At 45.7% G+C, this 16,231-nt stretch overlaps 1 protein-coding gene across 1 annotated transcript in view; it reads right to left on the bottom strand.

Moving 5' to 3' along the window:
• epha8 (eph receptor A8) overlaps positions 1-16,231 on the bottom strand; it is a 564,125-nt gene that overhangs the window by 428,650 nt on the left and 119,244 nt on the right. The window contains exon 3 of the mRNA XM_041206570.1: positions 4,522-5,185. Within this exon, the coding sequence (XP_041062504.1) occupies positions 4,522-5,185 (664 nt within the window). The remainder of the gene's footprint in view (positions 1-4,521; positions 5,186-16,231) is intronic.

The raw sequence follows: 16,231 nt of genomic DNA, 5'->3' as shown, positions 1-16,231 counted from the left end.
ACGGGAGGAGGGGGGAGGAGAGATGGGAGGAGGGGGAGGAGAGATGGGAGGAGGGGGAGGAGAGGGGAAGGAGAGATGGGAGGAGGGGGGGAGGAGAGATGGGAGGAGGGGAGGAGGAGAGACGGGAGGAGGGGGGAGAGACGGGAGGAGGGGGGAGGAGAGATGGGAGGAGGATGGAGGAGGGACGGGAGGAGGGGGGAGAGGGGAGGCTTGGGGGGAGGGATGGGAGAGGGGAGGCCAGGGGAGAAGGGATGAGAGGGGAGGCGGGGTGAGAGGGGAGAGAGGGGAGGCGTGGGGAGTGGAGGAGAGGGGAAAGAGGGGAGGCGGGGGAGGGGGAGAGGGCAGGCTGGGGGAGAGGGGGATGGGGGAGGTAGGAGGAGGATGGAGAGGGGAGAGGGGCAGGGGAGGAGGGGGATTGGGGAGGAGGGGGATTGGGGAGGAGGGAGGAGGGGGATTGAGGGTGAGAGGGGGGAAGGAGGGTGAGAGTGGGGGAAGGGAAGGGAGTGGAAGGGAGGGGGAGGGGAAGTGAGCGGGAAGGGAGGGGGAGAGCGAGGGAAGGGAGGGTAGAGAGGGACAATGGAGGGGAAGAATGCAGGGAAGGGAGGGGAAGGAAGGGATAAGGGAGGGGTAGGGAGGGGAGAAGGGAGGGGTAGGGAGGGGGGAAGGGAGGGGGAGAGGACGATAGGGAGGCGGAGAATGGGGAATAGAGGGGGAAAGGAAGGTGTGTAGAGGGGGAAAGGGTGAGAAGGGAGGGGAAAGGGATGGGGAAGGTGGAAGGGAGGGGGGAAGAGTGGGGAAGGAGGAGTAGAGGGGGGTAGGGAGGGGAAGAGAGGAGGATGGGAGGGGCAAGAATGGGGGAAAGGAAGGGGGAGAAAGGAGGGGCGAGAGGGGGTGAAGGGACGGGTGAGAGAGAAGAGGGGAACAGGAGGACGAGAGAGGGAGAACAGAGGGAGGAGAGAGAGGGGGGAAGGGGGGAATGGAGTGGTAGGGAGAGGGAGAACAGAGTGGGGAGAGAGAGGGGAAGATAGGAGGAAGGGAGGGGGAGGGAGGGAGGGGGTAAGGGAGTGGGGAAGGGAGGGGAATGAGACGGGTAAGGGGAGGGAGAGGGGTAAAGGGGGAGGCCGAGGCGGAAGGGAAGGGGGAGAGAGCGGAGAAGGGAAGGGGGAGGGAGGGGTGAGGGAAGGCAGGGGAATGGGGGATGGGATGGAGAAGGGAGGGAGGGGTAGGAGGGAGAGAGGAGGGGAGGGAGGGGACAGAGCGAGGAAGGGAGGAGTGGGCATTGAAGGTTGGAGGCAGGATCGAATGGAGTAGGCAGGACAGAGGTGGGCGAGGGGGAGAGAGTTGGGAGGAGAGGAGGGAGAAGGGGGGAGGATGGGGAATAGGAGGGGGAGAGAAGGGGGAGAGGTGGGAGAAAGGATGGGGGGAGTGGGAAAGGGGAAGGGAGGGAAGTGGGAAAGGAGGGAGAGGGGAGGGGGAAAGAAAGGGGAGAGGAAGGGGGAGAGGAGGAAGGAGAGATGGGAGGAGGGGGAGAGAAGGGAGGAGATGGGTCAGAAATGGGAGGACGGGGAGAGAAATGTGAGGTGGGAGGAGCGATGGGAGGGGAGGAGAGAGATGGGATACTGGAGGGTGGAGAGATGGGGAAGAGGGGAAGAGGTGGGAGGGAAGGAAGGAGGGGGGAGAGATGGGGTAGTGAAGGGGGATATGGGGGAGAGAAAGGAGGGGGAGAGAGAGAGGAGGGCCGAGAGAGATGGGTGGAGGTGGGGGGAGAGAAATGGGTGGAGGTGGGGGGAGAGAGATGGGTGGAGGTGGGGGGAGAGAAATGGGTGGAGGTGAGGGGAGAGAAATGGGTGGAGGTGGGGAAGAAAGATGGGAGGAGGAGGGGAGAGAGTTGGGACGAGGGGGTAAGAGGTGGAAGGAGGGGCTGAGAATGATGGAGGGAGGAGGAGGTGAGTGATAGAGATAGGAGGACATGGGGGAAGAGAGATGGAAGGAGGTGGGGGGGAGAAAAATGGGAGGAGAGGAGGAGGGAGAAGGGAGGGGTTGAGCGATGGGGGAGAGATGTGAGGGGGAGAGAAGGAAGGAAGGATGAAAGTGATGTGAGGGAGGAGCAAGTGGTGGAAATATGGGAGATGGAAGAGAGGGATGATAGGAGGGGAAGTGATTAGGAGAGGGAGTGAGGAAGGAGGAGAGATGGGATGAGGGAGGGGATAGATGGGGGAGAGATAGGAGCAGGGGGAAGAGAGATGGGATAAGGGGGGAAGAGAGATGGGAGGACAGGGAGAAGAGATGGGGTTGGGGGAGAGGGGAGGGTGATGGAAACAGAGGGAGAGATGTGAGGAGGGGTGTAGATGGGGCTAAATGTTGGGGTGGAGATGGGATGGATTTGCAGGTAGGGGGAGGTGGGAGGACAGGGGAGATTGGAGAACTGGGGAAATTCGGGGGGAGGTAAGATGGGGTGAGATATAAGGGAGGTAGATGGAGGAGCTGAAGGTGTGTGGTGTGGGAGGGAGAGAAATGCCGGAGATAGGGAGAAGTGGGGAGAAGAGATGGGGGGAGATGGGTGGGGTGCGGGTGAGGTGAGATGGGAGATGGGGAGGAGAGGCGGGGAGATGGGCAGATGAGGGGATGATGCAGGGGAGGATGTCAGGGTGGATGGGGAAGGGGGGGTTGAGGGCAACCAAACCCGACCTGGAAGATGGATTGGCAATTTAAATATTAAAATGAGACTGTGTGTGTATCAGAGTTACTGCCATTTTAAATTTAACTCTGGCCCAATATCTCCAGCCTCTGAGAACCCAGAAGCTATAAAGAGGTGGAGACTACCCCCAATATAGTGAAACAAGGTTTTGCACTAACACATCCTATTCAAATCTTTCATAAATATCTTAAAGAATGGCCTCTGAGGGTCTATTTCCCGGCCACTTCCGAAAATGCTCACTTTCACAGCTGATGCTAAGGATCTACCTTATTTTACCCACCACCATCACTGACTGCAAAGCAGAACATGGGAAATGTGCCAATAAGATAGGGTATTACATCTCAGTCCCTAGGGTATTACATCTCGGTCCCTCTTGGGAGAATGTTTTGCAACTCCATAGCTCACAGCCCCTTCAGAAATATCTAAAATCGATTGCAACAAATGAAGTTGTGTCTTCCCCCTCTTCCCCCCTCAACTGATTGAATACCAGCTTGCTGACCCACTACGTTCTCGGTTTAATCACTTCTCATTACTTCAAAGTTCATAGTTCTGGCTTTCATTTTCAGAAACAAACTGAATAATGACGTGATCCCAGAAGACCAATAAAATTCTGAAATCTATCAGAAAAGGAAGTGATTTATTCAGACTCCTTGACACAATGGTTTTAACCCATCCACAGCTTGATTTTAGTAACACATTGTTCACCAACCTTTCTTAATTTTGTACGTTGGTGTATATCATGTGTGAATGTGTGTGATTATGTGTGTGTCTATTTCTGTATGTATGTTTGTTAATGCATACACATGTGCATGTGTATGTCCATATATGCGATCCAAATGTATATCTACTCAAGTGTCTTGTTCTTGTGTGCGTACATTGTATGAATTTATAAGTGTGTGTCCGTATGTGTTTTTGTATACAAGTGTGTGTTTATACTGTGTGTGTGTGTGATTGTATCTTTGGATATGTGTGCTTGTATTTGTATATGTATGTGTTTGTAGCTAATACCTGTACATACGTGTAAGTTTTAGTATGTGTTTGCATGTGTGTGCATGTACCCCATCAGTGGCAATTTTAATGTTGCAATTCTGTCACAATGAAGTGCGTGACCTAGTTGTAAGTGAGAGCAGCTGTTATTAACTGGGGAAAGGTTAAGGCATTGTTCTTAAGTATATATAAGAACCAGTTTCCTCCTGTGGGTGGGAGGAGTGTGTGCCTGTTCTCTGAGTTTTGTAAATAAACCTACGTTAAGGAAAGACTGGCTCCAGATTCCTCCTTTGCTCGGTGAATTATGACACAATAGCATAATACAAACATGGATAACAGAGAAAATAGATTGTCTTCCTCTTTAAGGGTTGGACATTGTATGTGGATTTCTTTGCACCTCCAATTTGTAACTTCCAAGCTGAAGAACAAGCAATCAAAATAAGGTCCCATTAATGGGTGTTAGTGTGTTGTACCCTTAAACTCCTGTTTGCAGTAATGAGCTGTTTGTATTCAATGTTAAATCTTACTTTATACATCAGGTGTCAATGTTTAAGAAGAGCTGATTGGAAATGTCTGTGCAGTGACTGGCATAGATAAATAAGAATGACCAGATGAGAATAGTTCAAGATCCATTGAGTTCAGCTTCAACATTCTGGTAATCACATGATACAACCAATAGTGGAGTTATTGATTAATGACAGCGATCAATCTCCATCAGTCAGTCTAAAGCAAACCTTGAGGCAAACCCCATTGGTGGAAAACCTTGGGGACCATAGATCCAAAACCACCATTAACTTCTACTTCATTTATTAATGGAAATTTGAAATGAGTCTTACCTCGGCAGCTATCTCTCTGCTCCTCGTAACCAGCACTACAGACGCACTTCCCAATGGGAACGAGCCATTCCCCTTCTGCACTGCAGTACATCTTGGGTGTATCTCTTTCTTCACTGTGGTCCACACATTGACCTTGTACCTCTACCAGAGAGGAGGAGTCAGCACCAGTCACTGCATCGGGAAAGACAGCCAAGTTCTGTACCATGGCCGGGCATTTCTTGTAGTACACCCTCACTGACACAATCGCAATGCAAGCTCCTATATCCTGAAAAGCCAGGTAAATTCCTTTTTTGTTGAGTGGGCCCACTCCGCGAACTTCAGTGTTTAATTTCAGCCTCCGGATTCCCAAGTCTACACTGGTGAAGCTTTCATCAGCTGCCACTGTGTCAATTTTTACAAACTGGTTTTCCCAGACATTGCTGCCAATGTCTCTGTCTGACTCAAAGTAATACAGGTTGAAGGTCTCCTTGCAGGTCCCCACAACTCCTGGCATACTGTTGCAGTCTCGCAGGGTGAATTTTATTTCAATGTATATTCGACGTGCTCCATTCCGCTGTAACCAATTCGTCCTTAGCCAATTGTTTTGATTTGGAGACATGACATTGCAGACTTGGTAGGTGTGGATTGGAGTGAAGAACTCATCCATCTCACTGATAGCATCCCACTGTAAAGGAAAATCACTGGCTATAATAATGCTTTTAATCATTAAGGGAAAAAAAAACATTGCTTATAACTGGGTTTTGGTTTAACATTCTATTTGTCTTTTGTGGAAATATTTTCTGGAGGGCAAGACTGAGCCTGGCTCTGATATTATTGAGAATCACATTTTGATGTGAAGTTTGCTATCCTGGGACCATGCACACAATCCCACAGTTACACATACAATATTCTCTGTATCCTGGGGCTGCAATCCATGTATCCTCATTCTCCCAGAGTTGTGGTGAATCATAGAAAGATACCATGCTGAAGGCAGCAATTCATCCCATCCTATCCACACTGGCTCTTTGAAGAGTTATTCAATTATTCCCACTCCCCTGCCCTTTGCCCCTAGCTCTGCAATTACTTCAAGTATTAGTCCAATTCTTTTTCAAATCTGCCTCTACCACCCTTTCAAGACGATGAATTCAAGATAATGATAACCTGTTGCATTTAAAAAATTGTCCTTGCTTCCCCTCTGACTCCTTTCTGCATTGAATTTCATCAGCTATATGTCTGTCCATTTCACCAGCTTGTCCATGTCTTCCTGAAGCCTGTTGCTGTGGTCCTCAATATTTACTACACTTCCAAGTTTCACCTCATCAGCAAATTTAAAAAATTTGGCCAGTACTGTCAAGTCCAAGTCATTAACTTGTGTCAAAAACAGCAGTGATCCAAGAGCTGAACCTTGTGGAATACGTCACTCCAGTCTGAGAAACAATCATTCACCACAACTCTCGCTTCTACCCTTTGCCCATTTTGTATTCATGTTGCTACTGTCCATTTTAGCTCATGGATTCAATTTTGCTAGCAAGCTTAAATGGCATTTCTTTCAAACTCTGTTTGGAGGTCAACATACACAATATCAACTGTACTGCCCTCATCCACACTCTCTGGTACCTTATCAAACAGGACTGTCCTGAACAAATCCATGGGAAGAATTTTCCGGTCGGTGAGTGGGGGTGGGGCCCACTCGCCGACATGTAAAATGACGTGTGGTGACATCGGGCGTGTGTCCTGACGTCACCGCGCGTCATTTAGATTTCCAGTTCAGCGGGCGTGCACCCGAGCCAGCTGTGTGCCCGCCGAACTGTTAAAGGCCCATTAAGGCCTGTTAAAAACTAATTAAAACAATTGACTGAGCTGCCTGTCCAACCTTAAGGTTAGCAGGCAGGCAAAGAGCCCAGGCGGCCTTCACATTTTTCATGAAACTTCATCCATGGGCAGGATGAGGTTTCGTGAAGTGTTTTACAATTCAATAAAAATTATGAAAAAAATTCATTGATATGTCCCAGCTCATGTGACACTGTCACACGAAGGGACATGTTTTAAAAGTTTTTTTTCCTTTATTTAAATTTTCAAATATCAAAATGATCTCCCTGAGGCACAGAGGTGCCTGAGGACTCGAAACGTCAACTCTTTTCTTCTCCGCCGATGCTGCCAGACCTGCTGAGTTTTTCCAGGTAATTCTGTTTTTGTTTTGGATTTCCAGCATCCGCAGTTTTTTGTTTTTGTCCCAGTGCCTGTTCCTTTTCTCTTGATTATTGTTTCTAACAGGTTCCCCACTAATTGTTAAACTGACTAGCCTGTAATTACCAGCGTTATCCTTCTCCCCTTTTTTTACAGAAGGGTGTAACATTTGTAATCCTGCAGTTTTACAAATTTTTAATCCTGGCACCACAGTTGTACCTGAGGAGGGTTGGAAGATGGCAGCCAGCACCTCAGCAAATTCCACCCTCACCTCCCCGGATGACCTAGGAGACTGGGAAACTCATCCACTTTAATATTGCCGGTCATTCAGGAATCTCTTCAAATATTTTTATCTCACCCGGTATCCCAACAATCTCTTCATTTAGTGTAGCAAATACCAATACAAAGTATTTATTTAGTATGTTAGGAACAGGAGGAGGCCAATCAGCCCCTCAAACCTGTTCCACCAATCAATGAGATCATTGCTGATCTGTGACCTAACTCCACATACCCACCTTTGCCCCATATCCCTTAATACTTTTGAATAACAAAAATCTATCAATCTCCAGTTTAAAATTTAACAATTGATTGAGCATTAATTGCCATTTGAAAAGAAAGTTCCAAACTTCTACCACAGGTTTGTGTGTAGAAGTGTCTCCTAATTTCAATTTTTAGACTATGTTGCCTAGTCCCAGTCTCCCTAACCAATAAAAATATTTCTCTCCATCTACCCTTCCTGTTCCCCTTAATATCTTGAAAACTTTGATCAAATCACCTTTTAACCTTGTAAATTCCAAGGGATACAATCCTGGTTTGTGTAATCTCCCCTCATAATTTAACCTTAGAATCCAAGTCTCATTCTGGTAAATCTACGCTGTGCTCCCTCCCAAGACCAATATCCTTCCCAAGATGTGGTGCCAAAACCACTCCAGGTGTGGTATAACTGCAGAATGAAGTTACTCCCTTGTACTCTAGTTCTCTGGATATGAAGGCCAGCATTCCATTAGCCTTTGTGATTGATTTCTTTATCTGTTCCTGACACTCTCGTGATCTGTGTACCTGGACGCCAAACTCTGTTTAGACACCCATTGTTTCTAGCTTCTCTACATTTCGATAGTATCCTGTTCTATCCTTTTCAGGTCCAAAGTGGAAAGCCTCACATTTGTTTACATTGAAATCAATTGCTACTATTTTGCTCATTCGCTTAATCCATCAAAATCATTTTGTAATCACTTCTTACAATACTGTCTGTCTTTCTGTAATCAGCAAATTTGGATATGTGGCTCTCTACCCTATTATCAAGTTGCTAGCAAATATGGTGAGTCATTGAGGTCCCAACACAGATCCTTGCAGGATACCACTAGTGACATCCTGCCAATTCCAGTACCTGCACATTATTCCTGCTGTCTGTCTCCTGTCATTCCACCAATTTCCTAAACAGGTCAATAATTTACCTTCAATTCCATGAGTTCAACTTTAACTGACAGTGTATTATGTGGGACTTTACCAAATGCCTCCTGGAAGTCCATATAAATAACACAGCCATTCCCCTACCTGCCGCTTTAGCCACCTCTTCAAAAAATTCAGACTTGACCTACCCTTTACAAAACCAAATTCTGGCTTTCTGATCAACTGAAAAATTTCAAGCTGTTCAGTCACTCTATCCTGATAATTATAGAATTCAGTAATTTCCCAACAGCGGGTGTTAGGTTAACTGATTTATAAGTCCCTGGGTTCCCTCTCTCACCTTTCTCAAGGAATGCAATGACCTGCACAATTCTCCAATTTGAAGCAATAGTTCCCAAATTGTGAGAACTTTAGAAGATTATAGTCAAACTGCTGCAATGTCCTGACCTACTCCTTCAAGCCATGGGGAGGAGACCATCTGGTTCTGTGGATTTGTCACCCTTTGTCATCATTATTTTCTTTCTTATTATTATTTTGCTTATGTTAACTCTGCTGCATCCCTACCCTGATTCAATAATCATTTCCCAGAGATGTCAAATACGCTGAACATGCAAAATTACAGATTAGGAGCAGGAGTAGGCCATTCAGCCCCTCCAGCCTGCTCCACCGCTCAGCAGGATTATGGCTGATAAAAACAAGTTCTGTCGAAGGGTCATGAGGACTCGAAACGTCAACTCTTTTCTTCTCCGCCGATGCTGCCAGACCTGCTGAGTTTTTCCAGGTAATTCTGTTTTTGTTTAGGATTATGGCTGATCTGATTGCCGCCTCAACTTCACTTTCCTGTCTACCCACTGTAACATGTGTCTCCCTTGTCAATCAAGAACTTATCTAAAAACTCAGCAGGTCTGACAGCAACTGTAGAAAGGAAGACAGAGTTAATGTTTTGAGTCCATATGATCTGATATAGAGTCACATGGACTCGAAACGTTAACTCTGTCTTTCTCTCCACAGATGCTGTTAGACCTGCTGAGTTTTTCCAGCAATTTTTATTTTTGTTTCAGATTTCCAGCATCCAAAGTATTTTGCTTTTATATTAAGAACCTATCTAACTCAGCTTTAAAATTATTCAACAACCTAGCCTCCACTGCTTTCTGGGGAAGAGAATTCCACAGACTAATGACCCTCTGAGACAACAAAAAATCCCCCCACCTCCATCTTAAATGGGAGGCCCCTTATTTTTGAACTGCGTCCCCAAGTTCTAGTCTCTCCCACAAGGAGAAACATCCTTTCAGCATCCACCCTGTCAAGTCCCCTCAGGATCTTATATGTTTCAATAAGATCATCCGTCATTCTTCCAAACTCCAATGGATACAGATCCAGCCTGTCTAACCTTTTCTCATAAGATAACACCCTCATCCCAGGAATCAGTCAAGTAAACCTCCTCTGATCTGCTGTTAATGTTATTATATTCTTTCTCAAGTAAGGACACCAAAACTGTACACAGTACTCCAGACATGTCTCACCAATGCCCTCTGTAAATGTAGCAAAACTTCCCCACTTCCTCTACTGTAAACACTGGTACAAAGGGCCATATTTTTGAAAAGCCCAAAAGCCTCTGTGCGTTAGCTAAAATGGCAGCGCAGCCCAGAATCTGGAGTCTGGAAGTCCCACGCCCATATCCGGCACAGACCATTTCGCTAGGGTGGGGAGAGGGGGGGTGGGATGATTTGACACATCAGCAGCTCACAGAGGCCTGTGGCACATTTAAAAGTGCCGCTGCCTTCAAGCAGAAAATATGTTGGTCACCCAGGTTTCTGAAATGTGACTCAGGGGTTTTAGACATTAGGGGGAAAGGTTTAAACATGCCACAGTTATCTCTTCCCTTTGTGAGAGGAAAGGTACCCTCTGGGATTGTTAAGAGTAAACATGAATATGCATAGGAGGTGGATAAGGTTTGTGGAACTGTCAAGTCATTTAAATCCTCTGCTCTTTACATTTTGAAAAAAGATCTAACAGTTGAAAAAAAAGTCAGTGCTTGCAATTTCAATAAATGTTTGTTGACATAAGCCTGAGTGCTATCATTATTGTGTGTTTTCTGCTTGACTATTTCCACAATCTCATTGTCACAGTGGGGGGAGGTGTTTGTAAATTCATGGTTTGATTGGCAGCTTTAAGAGGTAATAAAGAGATTAATGGTATTTCATGTGGGGCTATAAACACAAAAGCTTGTTTTTAGAAGGGATTAAGTACTTGAAGGGATTTAAATATATTGAATGGGCTTTTATCAATGAGAGTTTTTTAAATAGTGAAGTCATCTATTATAGATACTTAGAACTTTTATTTTATTTAAACTCAGCATCGCTTTTAAGGTCTGTCCATGGTAAATATTGGGTGAGTTGGCATGGAGAGTATAAGGACAAAGTTTGGTGGGTGGGGGGGTCATGGGTTGGCACTAAATTGACATGGGGTCTATAAAGGGACATGGGGTTGGGCAGAGGAGAAAAGATTGGCATGGAGAGTAAGAGCGGTCATTGGGTTGGATGAGTGGCATGACGTGGCACGAGACAAAAGAGCTCAACTCCCATGATGAGGTGAAAGTGACTGCCCTTGACATCAAGGCTGCATTTGATGGAGCATGGCATCAAGGAGCCCTGGTAAAACTGGAATCAATGGGAATCAGGGAAAATTCTCCACTGGTTGGAATCATACCTAGCACAAAGGAAGGTGGTTGTGATTGTTGGAGGTCAGTCATCTTAACCCCAGGACATCACCGCAGGAGTCCCTCAGGGTAGTGTCCTCAGCCCAACCATCTTTAGCTGCTTCATCAATGACCTTCCTTCCATCATAAGGTCAGAAGTGGGGATGTTCGCTGATGATTGCACAATGTTCAGCACCATTCGCGAATCCTCAGATACTGAAGCAGTCCATGTCCAAATACAGCAAGATCTGGACAATATCCAGGCTTGGGCTAACAAGTGTCAGGCAATGACCATCTCCAATGAGAGAGAATCCAACCATCACCCCTTGATATTCAATGGCATTACCATCGCTGAATCCCCCACTATCAACATCCTGGGGATTATCATTGACCAGAAACTGAACTGGACTAGCCATATAAGTACTGTAGCTACAAGAGCAGGTCAGGGGCTAAGAATTGTGTGACGAGTAACCCACCTCCTGACTCCCCAAAGCCTGTCCACCATCTACAAGGCACAAGTCAGGAGTGTGATGGAGTACTCCCCACTTGCCTGGATGAGTGCAGCTCCCGCAACACTGAAGAAGCTTGACACCATCCAGGACAAAGCAGCCCACTTGATTGGCACCACATCCACAAGCATTCAACCCTCCACCACCGATGCACAGTAGCAGCAGTGTGTACTATCTACAGGATGCACTGCAGGGATTCACCAAGGCCCCTTCAACAGCACCTTCCATGCCCAAGACCACTAACATCTAGAAGAACAAGGGCAGCAGATGCATGGGAACACCACCACCTGGAAGTTCCCCTCCAAGTCACTCATCATCCTGACTTGGAAATATATCACCATTCCTTTGCTGTCGCTAGGTCACAATCTTGGAACTCCCTTCCTAACAGCACTGTGGGTGTACCTACACCACAGGGACTGCAGCGGTTCAAGAAAGCAGCTCACCACCATCTTCTCAAGTGCAATTAGGGATGGGCAATAAATGCTGGCCCAGCCAGCGAAACCCACATCCCATGAATGAACTTTTAAAAATATATTGGAGGTCAAGAAGCAGCTCTTCCTTTGCTCTCTGTCAAATTGCCATTCCTACTCAATTCCTGATATTTTGCACTCTTTTCATGCTGCACTCTCTTTACCAGCACCCATGCCTTCTGTCTCCTCCAGCTGAAGGACAACACTGGGTTAACTCCTTGTGTGAGATTCTGCTGAAGTTACAAGTTTAAGTGGAAGCAGACAGTCACATAGCGCAGTCGAGAATTATAAGTACAATAGACATATGCCTTGCAACCACAATAGAGGAAGGGATTAAGACCTGGCGACCTTAAAAATGAGATAATGGAGGGAGACTGACTTAGTGCTGTGTAAATCACAGGGTAAGAAGTGTGAAAGACTGACCTTCCCGAAATTGATTAACAGCATGAAATAGGTGGTTTTGTGTCTTTTGCAGGAGATTTTAAAAAAAGATATCTAAGAATGAGGACATGAGTTGTCAATCAGAGCTAAAGGTTTGGAGCATTGTAAATTTGGACAAGAGATGGCCAAGGCAGCAGCAAGAAATGGTATCAGCAAGAATAGAGATCAGGGTAGATTACTGTTCCTGCAGACAGTCAAGAAAGATGGTACAGCTGGGTCACCTCTATTGAGGGGCCTACTGACACCACTGGAAGGCCACCGAGGGGTGAGTGTAAGTATTAAGTTAGGAAATCAAGTTAGGAATAAGGGGGTTTAGCCTCTAACAGGGCAGGGTCCAGGCTAACATAGTTGTAGTTGCAACTGTAACTTGTGGGGCAGGATCTTTAGGTCGGCGAGCGGGAGGCGGGGCCTGTTCACCGTCGTGTGAAATGATGTGGGATGACGTTGGTTGGAACTCCCGGCATCACCCTGCGTCATTTCCATTTTCAGTTTGGCGGGGGTGCAGCCGAGTCAGCTGTGCACCCGCCAACCTGTCAACGGCCTATTGAGGCCATTAATAAACCAATTTAGGTACTTGACAGGGCTGCCTGTCCAATCTTAATGTTGGCGGGCAGGCTGGGAGCCCTGGCGGGTTTAAGAAAAAGCATGAAAGCTCATCCACAGGCGGGATGAGGTTTCATGAGGGTTTTTAAATATTTAATAAAGGTCTGAGTTAAAGTGATGGACACGTCCCAACTCACATGACAGTGTCACATGAGGGGACATGTCAGGGAAATTTTTAAAAATGGACATTAAAAGTTTTAATTCTGAGCCGATCTCCTTGAGGCAGCGCTTAGCCTCAGGGAGATCAGTGCACTCTTTGATCACGCTGGGTAGGCCTTAATTGGCCTGCCCACTTAAAATGGCAGTGGGCCCCCAATCAGGGGTTCCAATCGGAGGTATGCCTGCCCGCGGTCACTCCTGCACTTACCCCCGATGGGGGGAAAATTCTTCCTGTGATTGTTGAAAGTAACCTTTCTCGAAGGAATGCGGATAACTCAATAAAGTGATTGTGGGTTATCAGAAGAAATTTGTCTTGTTGATTATTCTGTTCAAGTCATACATTTGTAAATCGACACGGACTTGAGTGTAGAGGTTCTCTGAATGAAAAGAATTCTCTACACGGTTAATCTCGCTTTTTGCCCCTAATTGCTCCCGCTGATCCTCTAAAATCCTTTTAGCATGCCTAGAGAAAACCATTGGATTTTCTTATATATAACCCTGCAACTTATTCTCATAATGACCTTTTTGCCCCTTTTATTTCTTTTTTCACTTCTTCTCAACACTTTTTATGTTCAGCCTGATTCTCCCTCATATTATCAAACTGACATGTTTTATATTCCCCTTTTTCTGATCCATCCGACTCTCTAACTCCTTCATTACCCAGGGAGCTTGGACATTGGTCTGTCTCCCTTCCCCCTTTATGCGAATGTGCCTCGTGTCACCCCAGTGAGGGTATGTCTTATTCATACCTTTAAACGTGGACTACACTTAGCATACACTTTTGTGGAACTGTCTTTTATTTTAAAAAAAAGGGTCACCAACAAGATGGCTTCCAAGGATCAGGTGACTTTTACAATTTCATGTCCAAAAATGCCTCTGGAAAGTTCACAATGCAATTGGGCTCCTCACATGCAAAGTGACCATCATTACCAGCTCAATGGAAGCGATCTAATACACAATGGCTGCCAGACATGTTGGAGCTGTGAAGATGAAATATCAGGTGAGGTCTTCCAGTGAGCTAATCATAGCTGATATGTTGATGGGTGATCAATCATTTCCTCATTGTGTGTCAATCACCCTGTCTCCAACTTATTATGTGGACAATGGAAGGAACTGGAATTTGCCATCATGTGACCAAAACTAGCTTCTGATAGCAAATATTTTATTATCCCAAGATCCAGAGAGAATCAGTGAGTCTACACAGACCCACCAGCTGCAGGATATCAGCAGCAGAAAAAGTGGTAGACTCCCATCTTTTTAAACCTGGAGACTGTTAGATCTAAAGGGTCTCCCAGCCTGATTCCTATTCCAAACTAACCTGTAAAGAACTTGAATTTCCTGCTAAGATGAAACTCCAAGTGACTAACTTTGCCACCTGTTGGATATCCATCTCTTTGAGGGAATCCTATAATACTCTCTGATAAGTAACTACAGATATTGAAATCACCTAAACTATCCTTTTGGAGTGAAAATAAGGCCTGCATCAAGCCCGAAACAACCGTTTTTCTTGTAATGAACCAAAGACCTTTTTTGTTCACAACTTGTAAAAACATACAAACCTCTTGAACTCTATCATTCATGTGTGTGTGTGCATATGTACATATATGTGTGTGTGTGTGCGTGTGTGTGTGTGTGTGTGTGTGTGTGTGTGTGGTTTGTGTGTGGATGTGTGTGTGTGTCTGTGTTGTGTGTGTCTCTGCATGTGTGAGTATATGTGTGTGTGTGTATATATGTGTGTGTGTATATGTGTGTATATAGAATCATAGAACCATAGAAAAGTTACAGCACAGAAGGATGCTATTCAGCCCATCTTGTCCATGTCAGCCTGAGGACACCCAGGTGCCCTTTCTAATCCCACCTTCCTGCACCTGGCCCATAGCCCTGCAGCTTACAGCACTTTTGATGCAGATCCAAGTACTTTTTTAAAAGAGTTTAAAGTTTCTGCCTCTACTACCAACTTGGGCAGCGAATTCTAGACACCCACTACCCTCTGCATAAAAAAATTCATCCTCTTGTCTCCCCTACACCTTCTGCCACTTAACTTGAATCTATGTCCCCTGGCTCTAGAATTCTCCATCAAGAGAAACAATCTTATCCTGTCCACTCTATCTATTCCCCTCATAATTTTTACACCTCAATCGAGTTACCTCTTAGTCTTCTTTGTTCTAAGGAAAATAACCCCAACCTATCCAATCTCTCCTCATAGCTACACTTTTCTAACCCTTGCAACATTCTTGTAAAGCTCCTCTGCACTCTCTCCAGAGCTATTACATCCTTCCTGTAATGTAGTGACCAGAACTGCACACAATACTCCAGTTGTGGGCTCACCAGTGTTTTACACAATTCCAACATTATATCCTTACTTTTATATTCTATATCTCTGCCAATGAAGGAGAGCATTTCATATGCCTTCTTTACAACCTTGTCTACTTGAACTGCTGCCTTCAGGGACCTGTGCACTTGTACGCCAAGATCTCTCACTTCATCTACCCCTCTTGGTATATTCCCATTTATTGTGTAATCCCTGTAACTGTTTGACCTCCCTAAATGTATTACCTCACAATTCTCTATGTTAAAATCCATCTGCTACTTTACTGCCCACTCCACCAACCCGTCTATATCGTTTTGGAGATTATGGCTATCCTCTACGTTATCCACTACTTGGGCAATCTTCATGTCATCTGCAAATTTCCCAATTGTGTCCCCCACTTTCACATCCAAATCGCTAATATATAACACAAACAGCAAGGGTCCCAACACAGAGCCCTGTGGAACACCACTTGAGACAACTTTCCATTCGTAAGGGCATCCATCGACCATTACCCTTTGTTTCCTGTTACAAAGCCAATCTTTTATCCAGTTTGCCACATTACCCTGAATCCCATGGGCTTTTACTTTCCTGACCAATCTGCCATGTGGGACCTTGTCAAATGCCTTGCTAAAATCCATGTACACAACATCCACTACACTAACTTCATCAACCCTTTTTGTCGCTTCCTCAAAGAATTCAATTAAATTTGTGAGGCAAGACCTTCCTTTAACAAATCCATGCTGACCATCCCTGACTAGCCCTTGTCTTTGCACATGATAGTTAATCATATCTCTCAAGATTGATTCTAATAATTTGCTCACCACTGATGTAAGACTAACTGGCCTATAATTGTTTGGCATTTCCTTTGATCCCTTTTTAAAGAATGGAACCACGTTTGCATTTCTCCAGTCCTCTGGTACCTCCCCTTTATCAAGTTAAGATTGGA

Source organism: Carcharodon carcharias, chromosome 15, assembly GCF_017639515.1.
Source record: "Carcharodon carcharias isolate sCarCar2 chromosome 15, sCarCar2.pri, whole genome shotgun sequence".
Taxonomy (NCBI): Eukaryota; Metazoa; Chordata; class Chondrichthyes; order Lamniformes; family Lamnidae; genus Carcharodon; species Carcharodon carcharias.
This window is presented reverse-complemented; position numbering and strand designations above follow the sequence as displayed.